This window comes from Calidris pugnax, unplaced genomic scaffold (genome assembly GCF_001431845.1).
Source record: "Calidris pugnax isolate Ruff unplaced genomic scaffold, ASM143184v1 scaffold44, whole genome shotgun sequence".
Lineage (NCBI taxonomy): Eukaryota > Metazoa > Chordata > Aves > Charadriiformes > Scolopacidae > Calidris > Calidris pugnax.
In genome coordinates this window covers 32,723,630-32,741,334 of record NW_015094506.1, presented here as the reverse complement: position 1 = coordinate 32,741,334, position 17,705 = coordinate 32,723,630, and the positions used below count along the sequence as shown (strand labels likewise).

The 17,705-nt window shown below is 38.5% G+C and overlaps 1 protein-coding gene across 1 annotated transcript in view; it reads right to left on the bottom strand.

The window, feature by feature from the left end:
• CFTR (cystic fibrosis transmembrane conductance regulator) overlaps nucleotides 1-17,705 on the bottom strand; it is an 88,141-nt gene that overhangs the window by 60,408 nt on the left and 10,028 nt on the right. The window contains exons 2-7 of the mRNA XM_014963246.1: nucleotides 14,079-14,189; nucleotides 12,684-12,795; nucleotides 5,184-5,399; nucleotides 4,183-4,272; nucleotides 1,948-2,111; nucleotides 1,348-1,473 (exon numbers count right to left, since the gene is read on the bottom strand). Coding sequence (XP_014818732.1) covers nucleotides 1,348-1,473; nucleotides 1,948-2,111; nucleotides 4,183-4,272; nucleotides 5,184-5,399; nucleotides 12,684-12,795; nucleotides 14,079-14,189 — 819 coding nt within the window. The remainder of the gene's footprint in view (nucleotides 1-1,347; nucleotides 1,474-1,947; nucleotides 2,112-4,182; nucleotides 4,273-5,183; nucleotides 5,400-12,683; nucleotides 12,796-14,078; nucleotides 14,190-17,705) is intronic.

The following is a 17,705-nucleotide window of genomic DNA, read 5'->3' as shown; positions in this document are numbered from 1 at the left end:
TGGATCACTCAAAAAATAGGGTATTTTGGTGCAAAGAAGTAAAAGAGAGATACTTTGATCTTGCAATATTGCTAGCATTCTTGTATTTTAAAAATCCATGCATAATATAATAAAAATTGAATTTCAGCATTACAAAATTCACTATAAATTACTGTAGAAAATAAAGATCATAAAATGACAGTCCTTTTTTCAGGTTTCTGTGACCATTTTCTGGACTAAAATTTATTTAAATCATTTCTATGGGATTAGCTCACAAGTCACGCTCTCAAATTTCCTAGAGGCAATGCATGTGACAAGTGACACCAGGGGAATCCTACCCTGGTTCCATCCTCAAGCTGGAACTCTCAGCCTGGATTTAGATTGAGTTATCTCCAATTGTTTACTGTAAATCATTACAAATTTTAAGCTCTTCCTTATTCTAAAGGTAAAGAACACTTCACTTTCCCTGGATTGTCTTTCAGAAAGCAGCTGAACAAGAAGGTGTTTGTGTAATAATATCGTTTCATCTCTTTTATTTACATGATAATATGACACATATATTTCTTTTATTTCCTTTTATTTTCCCAATCACACACCTGGCCCAGAATTTTAATTCTCTGCAAAGGACTGAACAAACACACGGGACAGCTTTACTGCAGCGTCATCCATCAATCAATATGTCACTTCTCCCTTCCCCCAGGACTCCCTGTTGGTAATGAAGACCTCCTTCTCCTAGCTCTCAGCTAACTAGGTCTGCTCTTTTACCTCCTTTCTGCTTCAGGTCTGGTAGTTCCAGTTCAATCTTGATATTAATTGAAGAGATAAGCAGTCTACAAGGCTATCTACAGACAATAAGTGTCAGTGGAATTGTGCAGGATGAATACACAAAGCCGTGCTACTCTAATCCTTTCACAGATTGCATGTAGCATTTAAAACCAGCTTTATTGTATTTCTCAGAAAATGGCTGCAGAGGACTCATACTGTTTCCTCCACCGCAGAATAGGAAAGTCTGTAAAGCCTTAAGTAACTACCATTACAAAAGGGCTTTTTATTGTAAGATGAGGATAGGGTTGGCCAGAAACAAACACAGATACCACAATTATTTTACCTGCACAAGCTAACCATTGAAATATCATTATAACAAATGAGGAAACAAATAAAAAAAAAAAAAAATCTCACTTCCATAGTCAACTTGACAAATTGGGAAAAAACCCAAGCTGCAGTGTGGGAATGCATGGTTAGTTTATGGAGGATTAATATTTGTGTGCTTTACTTCTTAACTAACAAGACCACAGATGGCGTTCGTAGCCACCTATTTTTTTTTTTCTAAGCATGTAAAAAATTTGACTAACAAATGAGAACACTTACTCACGGATGCTTTCAATCATTTTTTCCATTGCATCTTCCCAACAATAGGCTTTAACTGACTGTATATTTTCAATTATTTCTGAGGTGATGACAAGTCTCTCATTGATCTTTCCTGCCCTCTTATTCCTACAAAGTAAAAAGGCAGCAGGTCAATCTTCATTTTGTTCATCCTGTATAGTTAGTTTGTATCCAATTACATCTTATGAAAACACTTTCCCTATATGCTTACACTTGAAATGTTTATTGTAACAGTAGTATTATGAAGAATGTGAAAGCAATTATTAGAAATCTAGCACTTGTTCTACTAAAGAGAAAATACCAGCTCGAAAAAGAATAAATCAAGTCATGAACAAGGACTTTTAATTCTACAAATCATTATCACTATTTACTGCACGTTAGATCTTTCATTTTGTTAAGTTTAGACAGCTGCTGCTAAATAAGTAAACGCTTGACCATGACTTTCCCGACAGAGCCAACGCTGTTTGGACTCCTCTTTTCTAACAATGTCATAACTGGAAACCCTTAATCAAGTGGTCTAAATTTCTTAAACCGAAGTGTTTCAGGAAAATATATTGAAATATTTTAAAACAGTCTCATCACCTGTATTTCATCATCATTTGTCCCAACCCGGCTTGAAAGAAGGCCAGGACTACTAGAAGAGTAAGTCCAGAAAATGCAGAAGCTTCTAACATATCCCAGAGCAGTCCCATCAGCAGTGCCACTTGTAGTGGTGCAATCCATACAAAATGAGCCAGAGCAAGACCCTGTGGAAGCCCACAACAGAAAATAATAGTAATACACGTTACAGATGTGCTCTGAAAACTACATGAAAAGGCAGAAGTCATTAAAGTGACGCTTTGAAAAATGTAACGAAGGACGGTACAAATATTTCCAGTAGCAAAACAAGTTTAAAAGAAGGATTTGTGATCCTGAGCACATAGCATTCTGGGTGTTGATTCTGTGACACCACAGCAATATATATACATTCCACACCTAAAGTTTGATTTTTGTAAGGCAAAGTTCAGTTTGCAATTGTCTTTTAGCTATGTATATGCATGAGGAAAAATCCCAGCTTTGTAAAAATAAGCAGAATTTGCCATCAATGTTGGCTTTTTTAACCACTGCAAGACGTGAAAAATACATAGAAGAATCTTCTGAGAGCGATTTAATCTGATAAAGGAGGCAAATACTACTTGGTGAAGAGATGACTGTGATGTGAACACAACTAATTCAAAACAGATTGCTGTCTACTTCAGTCAGTGCTGTTCGCATTTGGGAGATTTTGGACTGAACCTTGTGATTAGGCTGCCCAGGGGTCTGTGTTACTGCAGCTACACGGCTGCAATGACAGGGCACTTGTCCTGGCTTGTTCAGCGTCAGCTGACATTGCTCTATAGAGTAATATAATGCTTAAAGTAAGCACACTCTATGGTTCAGCCATGTCTACAGTCTCTCTGGTCTTGCTTCTTTCATAGGAAGCAAACCCAGTACTACCAATGGGCCAAATAAACATACTTGCTGAACAGAAGTTCAGAGAGTTTCCGGTCCCCAAAGCCATTAGCAGGGATTTACCTCTGTGTCGACAATGAAAGAGAAATTTTACAGGAGATTCTGGAAGTATTGTTTAAGGTGTGTTTGGAATATTCCTAATAAGGTCTTTCATCAACATTTATTCAGACATTTAGGAGAGTGGGTAACAGTAACAAAAGGATGCTGAACATCATCACTTGTTCAACAGCAGGAATGGACTGGATCATCTTAGTAAAAAGGTACGTTGGTCAGGAAAAGAGGATGGAAGGATTGAACCAGCAAGTTCTGACCTCTCTGAAACCAAATGCATAATCCAGAGGTTTCCTGGCAGGTTCTCACTGGACTCAAGAACAAGCATGTTTTAGGGTATATCTTTTTTTAAATTTCCTCTACTAATCACCATTGGAGAATGTCCTGGTTTGAGCGACACAGGATTAATTTCTCTTTCAGTAATTTTATTTTTCAGTAAGGGTTCTTCTAATGCTTGGGAAAACTGCATTTTTAGAAGACTTTAGTGTCTAAATTTGTGAAAATATTTACTTTATAGCCAGCTATGTTGTGCGGGTTTCAAGAACTCAGTGTTTTTGAATTAGCCAGGTGCAGGACAAGGAAGAGCGAGACCCGGGCATTTGACTCGAACTGGCCAACAGGATTATTTCATACCATGAATGCCACATTCAATACAGATTAGAAAGTTTGCCGAGGAGTTCCTCCTCTTCTATGATGGCTGCTATCCTGAGAACTCCCTACCCCAGTGCCAGACCCCTGAGGCTTTCCCTTCCTCCGGAAGCCGCAGGGCTTCCAGTGTCTGACATTTGCTGTCCACTGCTGGGAGTGCACAGCTTCCTGCTGATATAATTGGCTGAGTATAATCCCCCTATATTTTATATCGGTATCAGGATCAATATTAGTCCTTTAGTATTATTAATGTTAATTGTTTAGTATTATTGTATTAAATCTGTTTATATTTCCACCCTCAGGTTTCCTTGTTTTTTCCCCGTTTCCCCTTCCCAGGTGGGGAGGGGTTATCAGGTGATAGAATAATTGTCTAAACAGCAATAAATTGTTGTGGGTTCCTCAAACCATAACAGAGATAAAGGATGTTGTAAGTATCAGAACAAGCATTTCCATGACCACATGCCAACATATTTTCTTAAGGCAGTGATTCATTTTATATTTACTGTGAGCACTCAGTGCAGTCTGTCGTTTATGCTCCTTCCTTCCTTAATATTTGTCATGAACAGCTTGAAGTATTGCATTTGCATTTGATGGATCACCAAATGGATTAAACAACCTATGACATACCTCATCAAATTTGTTCAGATTGTTGGAAAGAAGACTGACCAATTGTCCAGTACTTATTTTATCTAGAACTCTGCTTGACAGTTTTAAGATCTGTAAAAGAAAACAAAACCATAAAAAAATGGCCGTATAACTCATCCCCATAAAACAGAACACAGATAAAAATAACAGGCAATGGTGCAGTAGTATAAGTAACAATTCACTTATCTGCTTATGCTATAAAGAAAGTCTCATTAAACTTGTTATTTATGTCACCTGAATTTAATAGAACCATTAAATTGCTTTACAAATATTGATTTATTGACTTAGACCTTGCTTTTTGTTGCATATTTTATGTATATAGACATATATGCAAATGCAAGCTTTAATTAAGAATGTACGCTGCGTGCTGCTGTGTATCCTCAAAAATCTCCTACTGTGCTTATCTTGACAAATATTTTTGAAAGATGTTTTCACAGTGAGCTTTATACTAGAGTAACTAACATGTTTGTTTAAATTAGCTGCTTTTTTATTGGTAAAACCAAACACTTTTAAAATCTCTGGATTTGTGAACATGAGATCTGTCAGTATCTGTTGATTCCTCATGCTATAGAGATCTCACACGGTATCGTTCAAACTCAATCCCTTCTATTTTATATTTATTGTTTAAATCTTCACCTCTAATCCTCTTTTGAAAATATTCCTTTGCCACCAGCGTATGTTATTCTTCCTTTTCAATACATGTGCATAACAGGAGCACAGCGGTAGAACAATTAAGGCATCTCAGCACCTATCCAGCAAGTCGGAACTCACACAGAGGCTAACTTCAGTCAAAGCAGCTGTAGGTGAGTATTTAATTCTTTGGGCTTAGGAAATGGAGAGCTGTCAGAAACTGATGTTAGCCACATTATTCTTTTGTGTACTTTGTGTACAAAACTATCAATCTTTCAGCAAACTGGCCTAAAGATTACGTAGGCTACAGACAGAGGTTGGACTCTGTAAATGAGTGTAAATGAAACAATTACCTTCTTATAAATCAAGCTAAACATAGCTATCCTCATTTTCATTCCTATATGCTGAAGACCAAATATAGCAGGCTGTATAAGTAGTGTCCTCACAAGGAAGAGAAGGCACAAGCCAATGCCCAGGTAGTAGGCTATGGATCTTTCACTGGAGTTATCTGGATCATAGGAAGCTATTATTCTTCCCAGCAGAAGGGGTTGCACAGATTTGGTGACTTCCTGTAGATGGAAACAAGAAAAATAAATAATTTTGGTCAGCAGTTTGTTCATTTATTTCAAAATGGTTAACATTTTTCATTTCCAGCCCTACCAACTGATATTTACAACTTTATATCTTAAATGAGGAAGCCGGGTCTGTTTGCTGTGCAAACCACAGAAAGTTGCAGTAATTGACAACTCACTGGTATCTTAATCTGTGATGCTCCTTCAACTCCACCAAAGCAAATCTAGTTTGCAAATTTTGTTTGATTGTTTTCTACAAAAGTGACAACCGAGATTAGCTTCCACGTTTACTTTTCAGACTTGTAATGGATTAGCCACATCACATGACTGAAGCCAGTTTAGCAGGCTGGATCTCTCTTTTAGCCCCTAGGGAACAGTTCTCACTGCACTTCACTGGACTTACGGGACACAGGAAGACTCAGAGCTCCTGAAACAAACACCACCAGCTCAATACTGTGAGGACATAGCTAGAACATGAAATGTATGGCTTGTATTAGAAATAGTGTGACCAGCAGAAGTAGGGAGGTGATTGTCCCTCTGTACTCAGCACTGGTGAGGCCACACCTGGCCCAGTTTTGGGCACCTCAATACAAGAGAGATATCAAGTTGCTGGAGCGAGTGCAGAGGAGGGCAACGAAGCTGGTGAAGGGCCTGGAGAATAAATCTTATGAAGAGTGATTGAAGGAGGTGGGACTGTTTAGTTTGAGGAAGAGGAGGCTGAGGGGAGACATCATCACTCCCTACAACTACTTGAAAGGACATTGTAGAGAGGTTGGGGCTGGTCTCTTCTCACAAGTAATTAGCGATAGAACAGGAGGGAATGGATTCAAGCTCCAACAGGGTAGGTTTAGACTGGACATTAGGAAGAAATTCTTCACAGAAAGAGTGGTCAGACACTGGAATAGGCTGCCCAGGGAGGTGGTTGAGCCACCATCCTTGGATGAGTTCAAGTTGGGGGATATGGTGGAAGGAAGAACTTTGTAGAGTAAGCTAGATGGTTGGACTCGATGATCCCAAGGGTCTTTTCCAACCTGAATGATTCTATGATTCTATGAAAATGGAAATGGCAACAGAATGAAAGTATAAAGAACTTGGACCATCCTACTCAACATTTTACCCACGTTTGTAACAAAAACGGGATGAGAAGGTGCAAATGGTACCTTAATAAAAGTTCCAGAAAGAAACCAGTCCCTCCTCCTGCATTGGCAGCCCCAGCACTTCCCATCCTGGGATGAGCAACATGATAGAGAACCAGAGTAGGAGAGGAAACTACTAAGCTGCAAGGCATCCAAATGATCTGCTGCAGCACTGACTGAGCTTGCTATTTCATTTGTCCTCAACCTCCTTTTTTGTTGTAATTAAACCCCACTGGTGTTATGCTAAATTTGCCTTCCATTTCCCTTCATGCCCCCATCATTCTCATGCCTTCACTCCTATAATCTCATCCTTTTCCATCTCTGCCTCTAGTCCCCTCTTTCCTTCCCCAATCCTTCCCCCAAAACTGCAAAAAACATCAGTGTGCTGCAGTCTAACAACATGCTTCATCTTCTGCATGAGCTTCTGAAGTGTATGAAGTTTGTGCTCCTTTGCTTCATCGTTACATTGAGTGAAAAATACTTAGGGCTAAGAACTTTCATGTATGTCTCCTTATACTTCTTTCTGCTGTATCTCAGCAGAAAGCCTCTGATAACTTCAAAATAAGCAAGAAACTATTGAATTCTTTTTTATATGGATGTGTTAAATTCTGGCAAAAAAAGTTATTAGTACTGCCTTCCAGCTGAAAAACACACAGACCACCGTACAGAGACTCAGACCAAAGTGAACTACTGAAGTTCACCTGTAATGCATGTTTTACAGTGATAAATAGATTGGGAAAATCCCCTTTAATTTTTTTCCTTCTTCTTTGTGTTCCTTTTGGTCTCTTACACAAAAGCAATTCCAAGGAGTTTCACAACCCCTTCTGAATGTCACTGTTGGTGGAACTGGTATTCATCATTCACTTTTTCCACAGAAGAGATAACATTTACATCTCAAATAGCATACCTGTGCTACACACTGCATTTCCCAAATTAAACACTACTCAGCCCCAACACAAATGCTGTAAACCTGGAGCCAGCTTTGACAAAGACTTCAGTGTTATTAGTAGGCAAAGAGGGGAGTGTTTATTAAAACACACATGACCCAAGGCAGCTGTGCTTAGACATATGCATCCTCAAGTGTCAAACCAAAACTCCCCAAAACTCACAAAATACAAACCAGCCACCTCTCAAGGACAATGCAGTGCTTTCATACTCTCAAGATTCCAAGATAAGCTTTTATGTATAGGCTTAAAATAGCAAGATTATTTTTTTTTTGTATTTACTCTTATTGCAGTGAAAATGCCATGCTCTGCTGCTGTGTTTGTTGTGACTATAAAGGTATTGCATACATGCCTAGCTCACTGGAAAAAAAAGTTGATTTACAAACTATGGGTAGAATAATGGCTGGCAATAAATCAAATAATTTGCTATCTCATGGGGTGTAAAAATCCACTGGTTTACAGTGGAGATTTATCAGCTTACTTAGCAAAGATATTATCATCTAGTTTACATAAAAATGAAAGCAGAACTACCTGTTTTTAATTTTTCCTCTTGTGACCTCAAAACTACCCACTGATATTAATATGGTGAAATAAATTTAACAGAATGACCTGCATAAAAAAAGGATTGAGATTTATGCACCTAACAGAAAATCCAGTCTTCAAGAGTTGTAGTTTTTCTTCTGCTGTCCTTGCTCTTCCCCCTGCATTCATCATAGGCCATTGAGAAACTCAGAAAGGTTCCTCTCATAGAAATCTTAACTAAAAGAACAAAGATCTGAAGAGAAATGCAAGTATGACACAGGATACAGTGCTAATTGGACCTGGTATGGCTATTCTTACACAATGAGAACTTTTATATTACGTGAACCCCCCATATGCTCAATCACTCTGCATTTGAAGACAATAATGCACATCTCTGTTTTGGCGTATGCCCAAGAAGTGCTTCGGGACCTTCATATCCCTCCCTGCCTCCTCACTCACACCCGTGACCTATATGCGAGAACTTCAGGAAATCCTCATTAGGGTCCTTTGGGATATGACACTAAAACCATTTCTAAGTTAATGTTAGCAGCTGCCATGCCTGAGTGGAAATAGACATTTCATGGGGATGAAGATAAGAGAAAAATGTAAGTAGAATCAAACTGATCCTCATAGCAAAGTACCCAATTTGTTAGTTGGTATCGTGCTAAAAAGCAAGATCTTTGTTTCAGCACCATCCCACCCTTTCTTTACATTTCAAGACACATCTGCTGATGAGGTGAAGCACAGAAGCTGTTTTTAACAGCAGGGGAGCAGATACATTAAGTGCAGTATCTCAACGTGCCTAACACAACACTATTTATGAGGGAGAGTCATACTGCTCTAGGGGGCCAGAGCACAAGTGTCCACCCTGCAATAACATCATTACCTACGGCGCGTGAGGGGAAAGGGAGAGACAGAAAAACTACTAGACCTAATGAGAGCAAAGCTGTGATGCCAGTTGCAAGACAACTACACAAACAGCAGGGATGTCAGCGGAGTTTAAACCACACTCCAACAAAGGTGCCGTGAAAACGGCTCAGGGATTAGAGAAGAGATGAAAGGAAAGTGAAGTTCAAAAGAACACACAACTTGGTTGCACCTATGCCAATACGGCACAACATCCTGTCCCCATTCAAATTAATGGCAAAGCTCCCATTAATTTCCGTGAGCAGGGCTTGAAAAGAACACTGGCGGCTTTGGCAGTGAGCTTTTTCTCTTACAGCTTTCAATAAAATGAATACTTATGATAATGGAATCAAGAATTTAAACTAGGATTTAACGTTTCCATGTTCATTGTGAGAGGTGCAGATTTTGTTCTTTATGGACTAAATTGCACGTCTGTGATTTCTTAAAGAAATGGGAAAAAAAAAAAAAAAGCAAAGAATATGACTCAAAAATCCTGCAGTCCTGTTCTGTCCTCACCTAGTCTAAAATTGTGCTCCATTAAAAAAGCCCACATGGAGAAGCCAACCCTGCACAGTCCCACATGTCCATGCCCACACACACTCTACTTGCCTGTACTCTGGAAAAGAAAGTTATCCTAAAAACTGCCCACAAAAGCCCTCAGACACTGCTTAACTTTTAACAGGAATGCATTACTGAGAAAGTTTCATCTGGCAGACTCTGCAGGGACATCTATTATAGTGTATGGTAGGCCCAACTTCTAGAACTGCTGGGTTTTTTTAAATACAAACCTGATGTGGATAAGGAGTTGATGGCTTGGTGAGGGAAAAGGTTAAAAAATTAAAGGCAGTAATGAGATGGCAGGAGCAAATAAGAGACAGAATTGGGCAGGACAGGCTTTTTCCCAGAAAAGACTCACCAAATAAGGTGAAAGAGTATAGAGAGAAGGGTTTTACACAGACCCTTAGATAGCAAGAGGCCCTGTTCTAGGTGGCTAACTGCCCTCCTTGGACAAAGACGAACAATTAATTGACTTCCATTCTAGCCACATTGCCTCCTACCAGCCCTGCACAGCACTCAACAGCCAGAGGGTATGCCACGGTTTGGTACAGAAAAGCCCTCCAGAGTGAGCACAGACAGCACCGTAACCATCATCTCTTCTCCTTTCTTCTTCTGCAGCCCTTGTGTACGGAGAAGGTGAGGACAGCATGTCTCTTCGAACCAGATCTACAGCAGTGGCAACTTCAGACCGGGGCAAGTGGCAATGAGAGGAGACCTGGGGCTCTTCACTAGTGGCAAGAGTCCAGCAAGTTGATTAAATTTAAACTGGTAGAGAACAAAGTTGGCTTGGGAGCTAATTCTTGATTCCCCTATTTTTAATCAGAATTTGTATACACACATCTGTGAGTGTATCTACCCATGAGAAAGAAGCAAAAAGATGAAATGTAAATTATTTATTTATTTATTTATTTGTCACAGTTAGTTTGATGGTTGGACTAGGTGATCTTTAACGTCCCTGCCAACCTAGACGATTCTATGATTCTATGATTCTAACTTTTTCACTCTAGGTTTTACTTTTAAAATCAAGCCTTGGTGCTAAGAAGTTCCAGAATTGTTCTTTATGAGCTACATCTGGGGGACAGTCTAAATGTGATTGAAAAAGATTAAGACCTATAGGGTCTGCATGACAGATGGAGTTACATCCTAAACTTTCTATAGACTAAGAAGCATGCAAATGTTGCATTTTAAAGGAAGCAATTTCCATTTCTTTAGAGAATTTCCTCCTTTTTCTTTAGGCCACTTAACTTTGTGACGTTCTGCTTCTATTACTGGTACTCATTTCCCCTGGACATGGAGTTAGAAGAAAAAGAAGTCGTTGGTTTTTGCATAAAGCTTAGGGGAAAATCCAATCTGAAGTGAAACTATAGTCCATTATTAATTATCCAAATAAAATAAACAGTGATCTAAACCAGAACTTACACATTGTTAGCAGTCCAAATTAATACACTTAGGAATGCTTTACAGGACTTTCATCGAGGACCCTAAAAAAATTCACCTGTTTTGTAATCTGCAAGAACAGCCTGTCTTTTACATAGCCGTGTAAATAGGAGGGACTCCATAGAAGTTCATTGGGGTGGAACAATTCCAGCATAAAACTAGCAGAAGTCAGGCTCCAAATTCAATGCTTAACCTGAAAAATGCTTTTTGACTTGAAATGCTGCCTGATGCATTAAAACTTTACCCTTAAAAAGTTCCCTTTACTGTCGAAAAGTCTGCAAGTAGTTAAGGATTTGTGATTTAATTTTCAGGATATTCTTATTTATGTTTAAAGTGTTTTACACAAAATTATTGAAATTTGAGAGTATAGGTGTCAGTATGCTTTCACTTAGCACGCATCTGGCATGGTTACAACAGAGCAGATTGTGATCTTTCTTCACCTACCTACTAGATGATCTACCTCAGCTCGAAAATTCCCTTCCACAGAGGAGTCAGTAGTAAGTTCATGGGCATAATGACAAGTTGCCACACTACTCTCTCCTTCCCGCCTGGGAAAGGGGTCATTAGGGCATGAAGGTTTGCATTTCTATAACTCTGCTATTCTCTTATAAAAGTTCCTTGGGATACTCAATAGAAAGGCAGAAGAAAAGAGAAGTTTGGTTTTATAGCAAGCAATGTGAACTTCAGGGACATTTGTGGGCTGTTTTCTGCAAATTCCCTTTATATTCTTTTCTGCCCAATCCATATCTTGAAAGCACAGCTAAACTAGATCCTGTTCTACACTAATGCCAGTGGAATTAGTTCTTTTCCGTATCAACCTTCTGAAAATAAAAATCTGACCTAGGATCCATCTCACATCTGAAAACACTGACTGTCTGAGTACATCTGTCCACTTCAGGCTATTTCAGCTGCAGTTTCTGATACACAGAATTTTGAACAGTGAAGCATGGAGTTTAATATCTCACTTTTACTACTAAATTGCAGGAACTTGAAAACAACATGGATATTTAATGCGCAAATTGGTTAACGGGAATTTTCAGATTTACAGCCTGGCTATCCAACACACCTAGTGAAAAACCATCAATAATAAACTATTTTCACAGCTCCTAACCCCAGCGACATGATTGTCAAACAGGTGGCATTTGCTAAGTCAGGATAATCCTAACTAACATGTTGGAAAGGTGCTAAACATAATCAGTTCAGACTTTCACATTAAGTTCCTGATTATACACTCTAATGCACTAACAGCACCAAGATCCAAGCATATTTCACACAGTTATCTGTGTGAAGACAATGAAGACAACTTGTTTATTGCACACATAAACCTGAATAAAGCATTTAACTATGAAAGTGTCTGACAGTCACTTTGACAAAATTGACTGAATCGTGTGAAATTTCACTGTCATTTGTTTTAATTTAAAGGTAGAAACTTCTTTAGAAACTTCTTAAATACTGTAACACAAGAAAGTAATTACTTTATTTCAGCAGTGATACAAAAATTCGGCTGCTCTACCTGTACTTGGAGAAGCACGTCAGCATCTAGCACTATGAACATTTCAAAATTATTAATATGTATGTTTTAAAGATATTAAGACATTATCAGAAAACACTTTTTTTATGAAGGTCTGTGAATATCTCTCTGTATTTATCATCTTTATAAGCAATACACGGAGGAAAATCTGCAGCTATTAACAGGATTCTGTATTAATTTAGCAATCCCTAAAACTTGAATCTATTTATGGAACACTAAGTTTACTGAAAAGAAGAACAAATCTTACCCCTAAGTATAACAATATTCCATAGAACATAAATTTCCAGAAAAAGCATCGTCGAAGAGCATTAATAAGTTTGGGTTTTTTCTTTGAAGTTGCCAGCTCTCTGTCCCACTCTCTGAAAAGGAACCGAAAAACAAGACCATTAAGTTGTGTGAGCAAATACATGGGTCCACGGCTCTGACATACTTCAATTCACTCAAGTATATCCAAGGAGATTTAGCCAAGGTGACTAATGAAAGAAAGCTTTGCAGAGACCCCAAAGACCTGGCCTTCATTGACTTGATAGATCAATAAAAGTTCAAGCCTAGTTCAGCCACATATTTGGCAGTTTTAAATACTCAGCCATATATCACCCCGCAGGGAATTAATTCATGAAAAGGTCACATTGTATGTTTTAAAGAAACCTGCTGTACTTAAGACCAAAGCACAAATAATAGGCAAATAAACGTTTTGGAGCTCTTCCAGTCTGCAAAAAAGAAAGCACCAACAAAGCATCAAAAATGTGACTTTTCTGCTGCACAGCATTATTTTTAACCTGTGTCACTGGAACAATAATTTTCTATTCGATAATAAATGCTGATCAAAAGCAATGCTATATATAAAAAGCAGGTTTAGTAAAAATTCAACTCACAGATTAAATCACCCCTAAGAATTTCCTCAGCCCTTTTCTCCATTTTTTCAACAGAATATTAAATAACTAGAATATTCCATTTATAAACTATCAAAATGCATTAAGCATTCTCAGAACTTTCCACCAGTTTTGAATACATAGGTCACACTGCAATTAAGTTTAATTGGATTTGCACAACAGTGCAGACATTAGCTGCACCAGCACACCAGGAAAAGCTACACTGGAGGCTGGGGGAGAGAGACTGGATTTAGGCACTTGTATCTGTAAGAGTCAGTCCCAAGTTTAGCACAGTTTCTGAATTAGGATACACTGGAATAGAGCAGAGAAGAGAAGCCTAAATGGGGAAAGTCAGGGCGTGATTTCTGCAGAAGCAAGTAGTCATTCGACAGTGGTATCAAAGGAAATCGAGAATGTTATTTAGTTGAAGAAAAAAATAAAACAAGGTTTTACAAGGACATTTTGGGAAGAAAGAACAGCAGAACGGGGAACTAAAATTGAAACTGTGAGTCTAGCCTTGCTAGTCAATGGACGGATGTCACAGGTACCTGTATACAATAATTAATTTAGAGCATCTAGGTGATACATCAGCACCAAGGATCCCAGTCAGCTCCAAAGGATAACTGTGTGCTGAAAAGGAACACACTTAAGACAGTCAATGGGTGCAACCAGCTTGCACCCAATGCTACTTAAACATTTTATCCAACAGCTTTTTAATGAAAATTGCAGTGTGATTCCTGAAACAAAGTTATTCCATGAACCTTTCATACCTTTCTAGTTTTTCAGAAAGATTATCAGCAGAGTCCGCAGAAGGGATTTGATAAATATCTGACAGCTCCAACCGTCTTCTGTAACCCTTTTTCAAAATTGGTTTTGTCCATCTAAACAGAAGAAAAAAAAAATAATTACCAGTTCCTGAGGTTAATTCTGGAGTTGCATTGCCTCAGCCTGAATATTTTGTCCACATCACTCAAGTATGTCTATGTGTGTATATTTACACACACACACAATATAACATAATATAGTGCAGCTCCTCATTATATTTACAAAACTATATTCACAAACATAGCATTAAAAGAATAATTGCAAAACTATTGCATTTTTTCAGTTTGAGAGCAGGAACACACCCCAAACTTCCTATTCAGTCAGTAGCAGGCTAACAAACAGGGGATTGGGACCTTGTCACTGTATTTCCAAATGTGTTTTGTCCATATAAATGAATAATAAATCAGAACTATAGAATATTGGATATATATGTTTCATTCCCATAAAACAGAAAATCTTAATATAGCTTGAGTGTTCCTTTGACAGCTTACACTGCAGTACATAACTTAACAACAGACAAGCTCCCTCACAGGACCCCCTCATAAGATCTTCATTGAGTCCATCATACGTAAACATTTTGCCTTTTTTTTTTTTCAAATGTCATGTTTAAAAATTTAATGTCAATTTAAAGGCCACACTGAATTAAACCAAAGCAGGAAAAAACTCTAGAATAGCTACTCTGTAGAGAAAATATTTATAAGCCATTACGAATTTTATCAAACAATTTGGCTGATGAAAGGCCTATGAATCCCCAAGCACACATTTGTGCCAAAATTTTGCAGCAGGTTCTGTTCAGAAATCCTTTTGAAAGCACGGGACTAAACCAAAACATAAACAAGCAACCATAAGAACTAATGATGTATTTTGTTTGAGTTTCTGCTTTACTGCCATTGTTAAAAAATATTTCCTTAAAAAAACGAAAGGCTTGCGAAAGAAGTAGCATGTGGTTGACTGCTGTCATGCTTCTGTATGTAAATACAGTTTGTTAAAAAAAAACTCCACGATTTCTGATTGTGATAAAAGTAATGATCTCCAAAAATTGCAAAAGAAATGCAATAATGCTTGCCATGGTCACTTAGAAAATACAAACAGCTTATTGAAGATGCTTACCCGTATGGCTGTAAGAACACATACTGTGCACACCAAGTAATCTACATTCTCAATTGCAGCCTCTGATAGTGCAAAGAGGCTGATACAAAGGTAAAAAAACATCATTAGACACTACATGAGTGCAAAAAGACCTTAGCACAACAGTCAAAGCCTATTTGCGTGCAACTGTGTGCACACACATGCACACTCTAACATTTACTTTAACAAAATTATGAATCATATGAGACACCAGTCTATAATCCCCATAATTCAGTAAAGCACAAAGATATTTCCCAAGTGAACAGTAATATCACACCCACTGCAAAGAGAATGTGTTCTAAGAAATTAGAAGATAATCATTCATTTCTGTAATCATACTACAGTTTCAGATGAATCATTCAGGCTTTACCTCAGTCTTTGACACTGCTGCAGCTAAGAAATAACACACAATTTGTGGTATGTACAGTAAGGCAGCTAGAAAAGTCCACTTTGGAGAGTGATTGGTAAAACATCCATAAACTTTATTACTACTGGAAATAGCGATCAATGTTTTCAGGGACGTAATAAAACGGATCAGAAGAAAACTTTTCAATTTAAAATAATTTATGACTTCTACATAAACGTCTTTGATGGCCACTGCAAATCATAAATCAGGTATTGATTTGTATTTTGACAGCTCTCATGGCAGAAAGGACCAGTTGCTATTGGCTTAGTGCACATCTTGTGCAGAAATGGCTAACCCCCGTCCTTCGGGAATAGAAGCTCTCATGGACTGGCTTCACTGAAAGTTCTGTATATGCAGATATTTTGGTAATGATAAAACGAATACAAGTTATGAGATACTAAACCCCTACAACAGCTAATGCAAGTAAGCAACAGTACTTCCTAAGCAACCTCTTTAATTCCCAATACTGTACCTAAGAAATAACCTTGCTGAGCCCCTTAACAATGCTTTGAATCTGCAATAAGCAATTCCCAACTTGTCTTGACAAAAGAGCTTTATAATTTCATGCCTTGTATGTTTTGGGAAAACATTTTTTATTGCGCTGTTTCCCTCTGCACATTTGATTTTAGTTATGCTTTTGATTAGCACCTACCCTGGCATTTTGCCACCGCCTGAAGTAACAAAACATGACGGCATTTAGAAAGCGAGCAGAGAGGCTGTATTATCACTTGGGGAAGGCAGCGTGCCTACCAGATCTCCTGTACTCCTAGAAATGTTTCTTGTTCTACTCGGCTTTTAACCAAGTGCACTTATCAGCACTACGTAAATTATGTGCTCCCTTAACCATCCTCCTCTCCCAAGTCAACAAGTTTGATACAGACTTAGTGCAGTCCTTGTTCTCATCTCTGCTCATCGGGGCAGCTGCAACTATGGTAGATGGACTCCTCCATCCAGCTAAAGGAGTGCTGCTGACACCTTCGCCCAGGGACCTTCTAGGCTGCAGCCAGGCTCCTGCCGCAGGCTGCTGGCAGGGCTTGCACAGAGATGTTCATCTCCCAGCGGCCCTGGCCGTGCTCGGAAGTCCCACCCTAACTCGATCTGGCCAATTTGCGAGCTGTGCCAAGTGCCTTCGTGTTGGAGTGGTAGTTGTGGGAGGAGCTGCCCTGTCATGTGCTGTTTGTCTCAAGGTAGATTTTCAACAGCTGCTTGGGCTGTGCTGTCGGGAACTGCGGGAGCCAGTATATATTTTACTAAAAGGAATATACTAGACCTAGTATGCATAAATATCTCCTAAAACCAACCTTTTGCCAGATTCCAATAGCATCCAGTTTACCATTATGCTCTGGATTCTTTGCAAAGTTTGGAAATGTAAAATGGCTGTAAGTTTATTTTAACTGTCAATATAATCTGTAGTTATCAATGTTTCTTTATCATCAGGTTATGCAGCTCAGTCAGAGCTTGTCAATGAATATGTGTCTTCTATTTTTTGGCTTAATAGAAACAATTTGCCAGTATTAATTCTGAGTTTTTTCTTCTTGTGATTGCTGAGAAAAAGAAATTTCTTTTGAAAGGAAGAGAAAAGGGAAGGAAAAGAAGGAAGGGAAACAGATTGGCTTTACAGTATTACGCTCGCAAATGCCACCGGATTACTGGCTGGCATTTAATGAACTCTTTCACAGAGAAACCTGTAGTGCTGTCAGAGTTTTGCCACTAACTAGGAATGTTATTATGGGTACACACACATGAAACCCAGCAGGGGACAAGTTTCAAGGGTGTACAGTAGGAAAGAAGAAAAGAAGGAAAACAAGTTCCACCTCTATTATTGATTGCCTGTAGCAAAAAATACCTTATGAGCTTGATATGTAAATATCGTATACAAAACACACTGTTTTAACTTCTCTTTTGGTAGATTTCTAATGACCATTTCTTTGTCATTCTCTTTAGCAATATATAAGAGATTTCTTACCACAGCTATTTCTTTCTCAAGCGTGTTTAGCCTCATCCCACTCCAGCAAATTGTACCAGTAGGACAGATGTC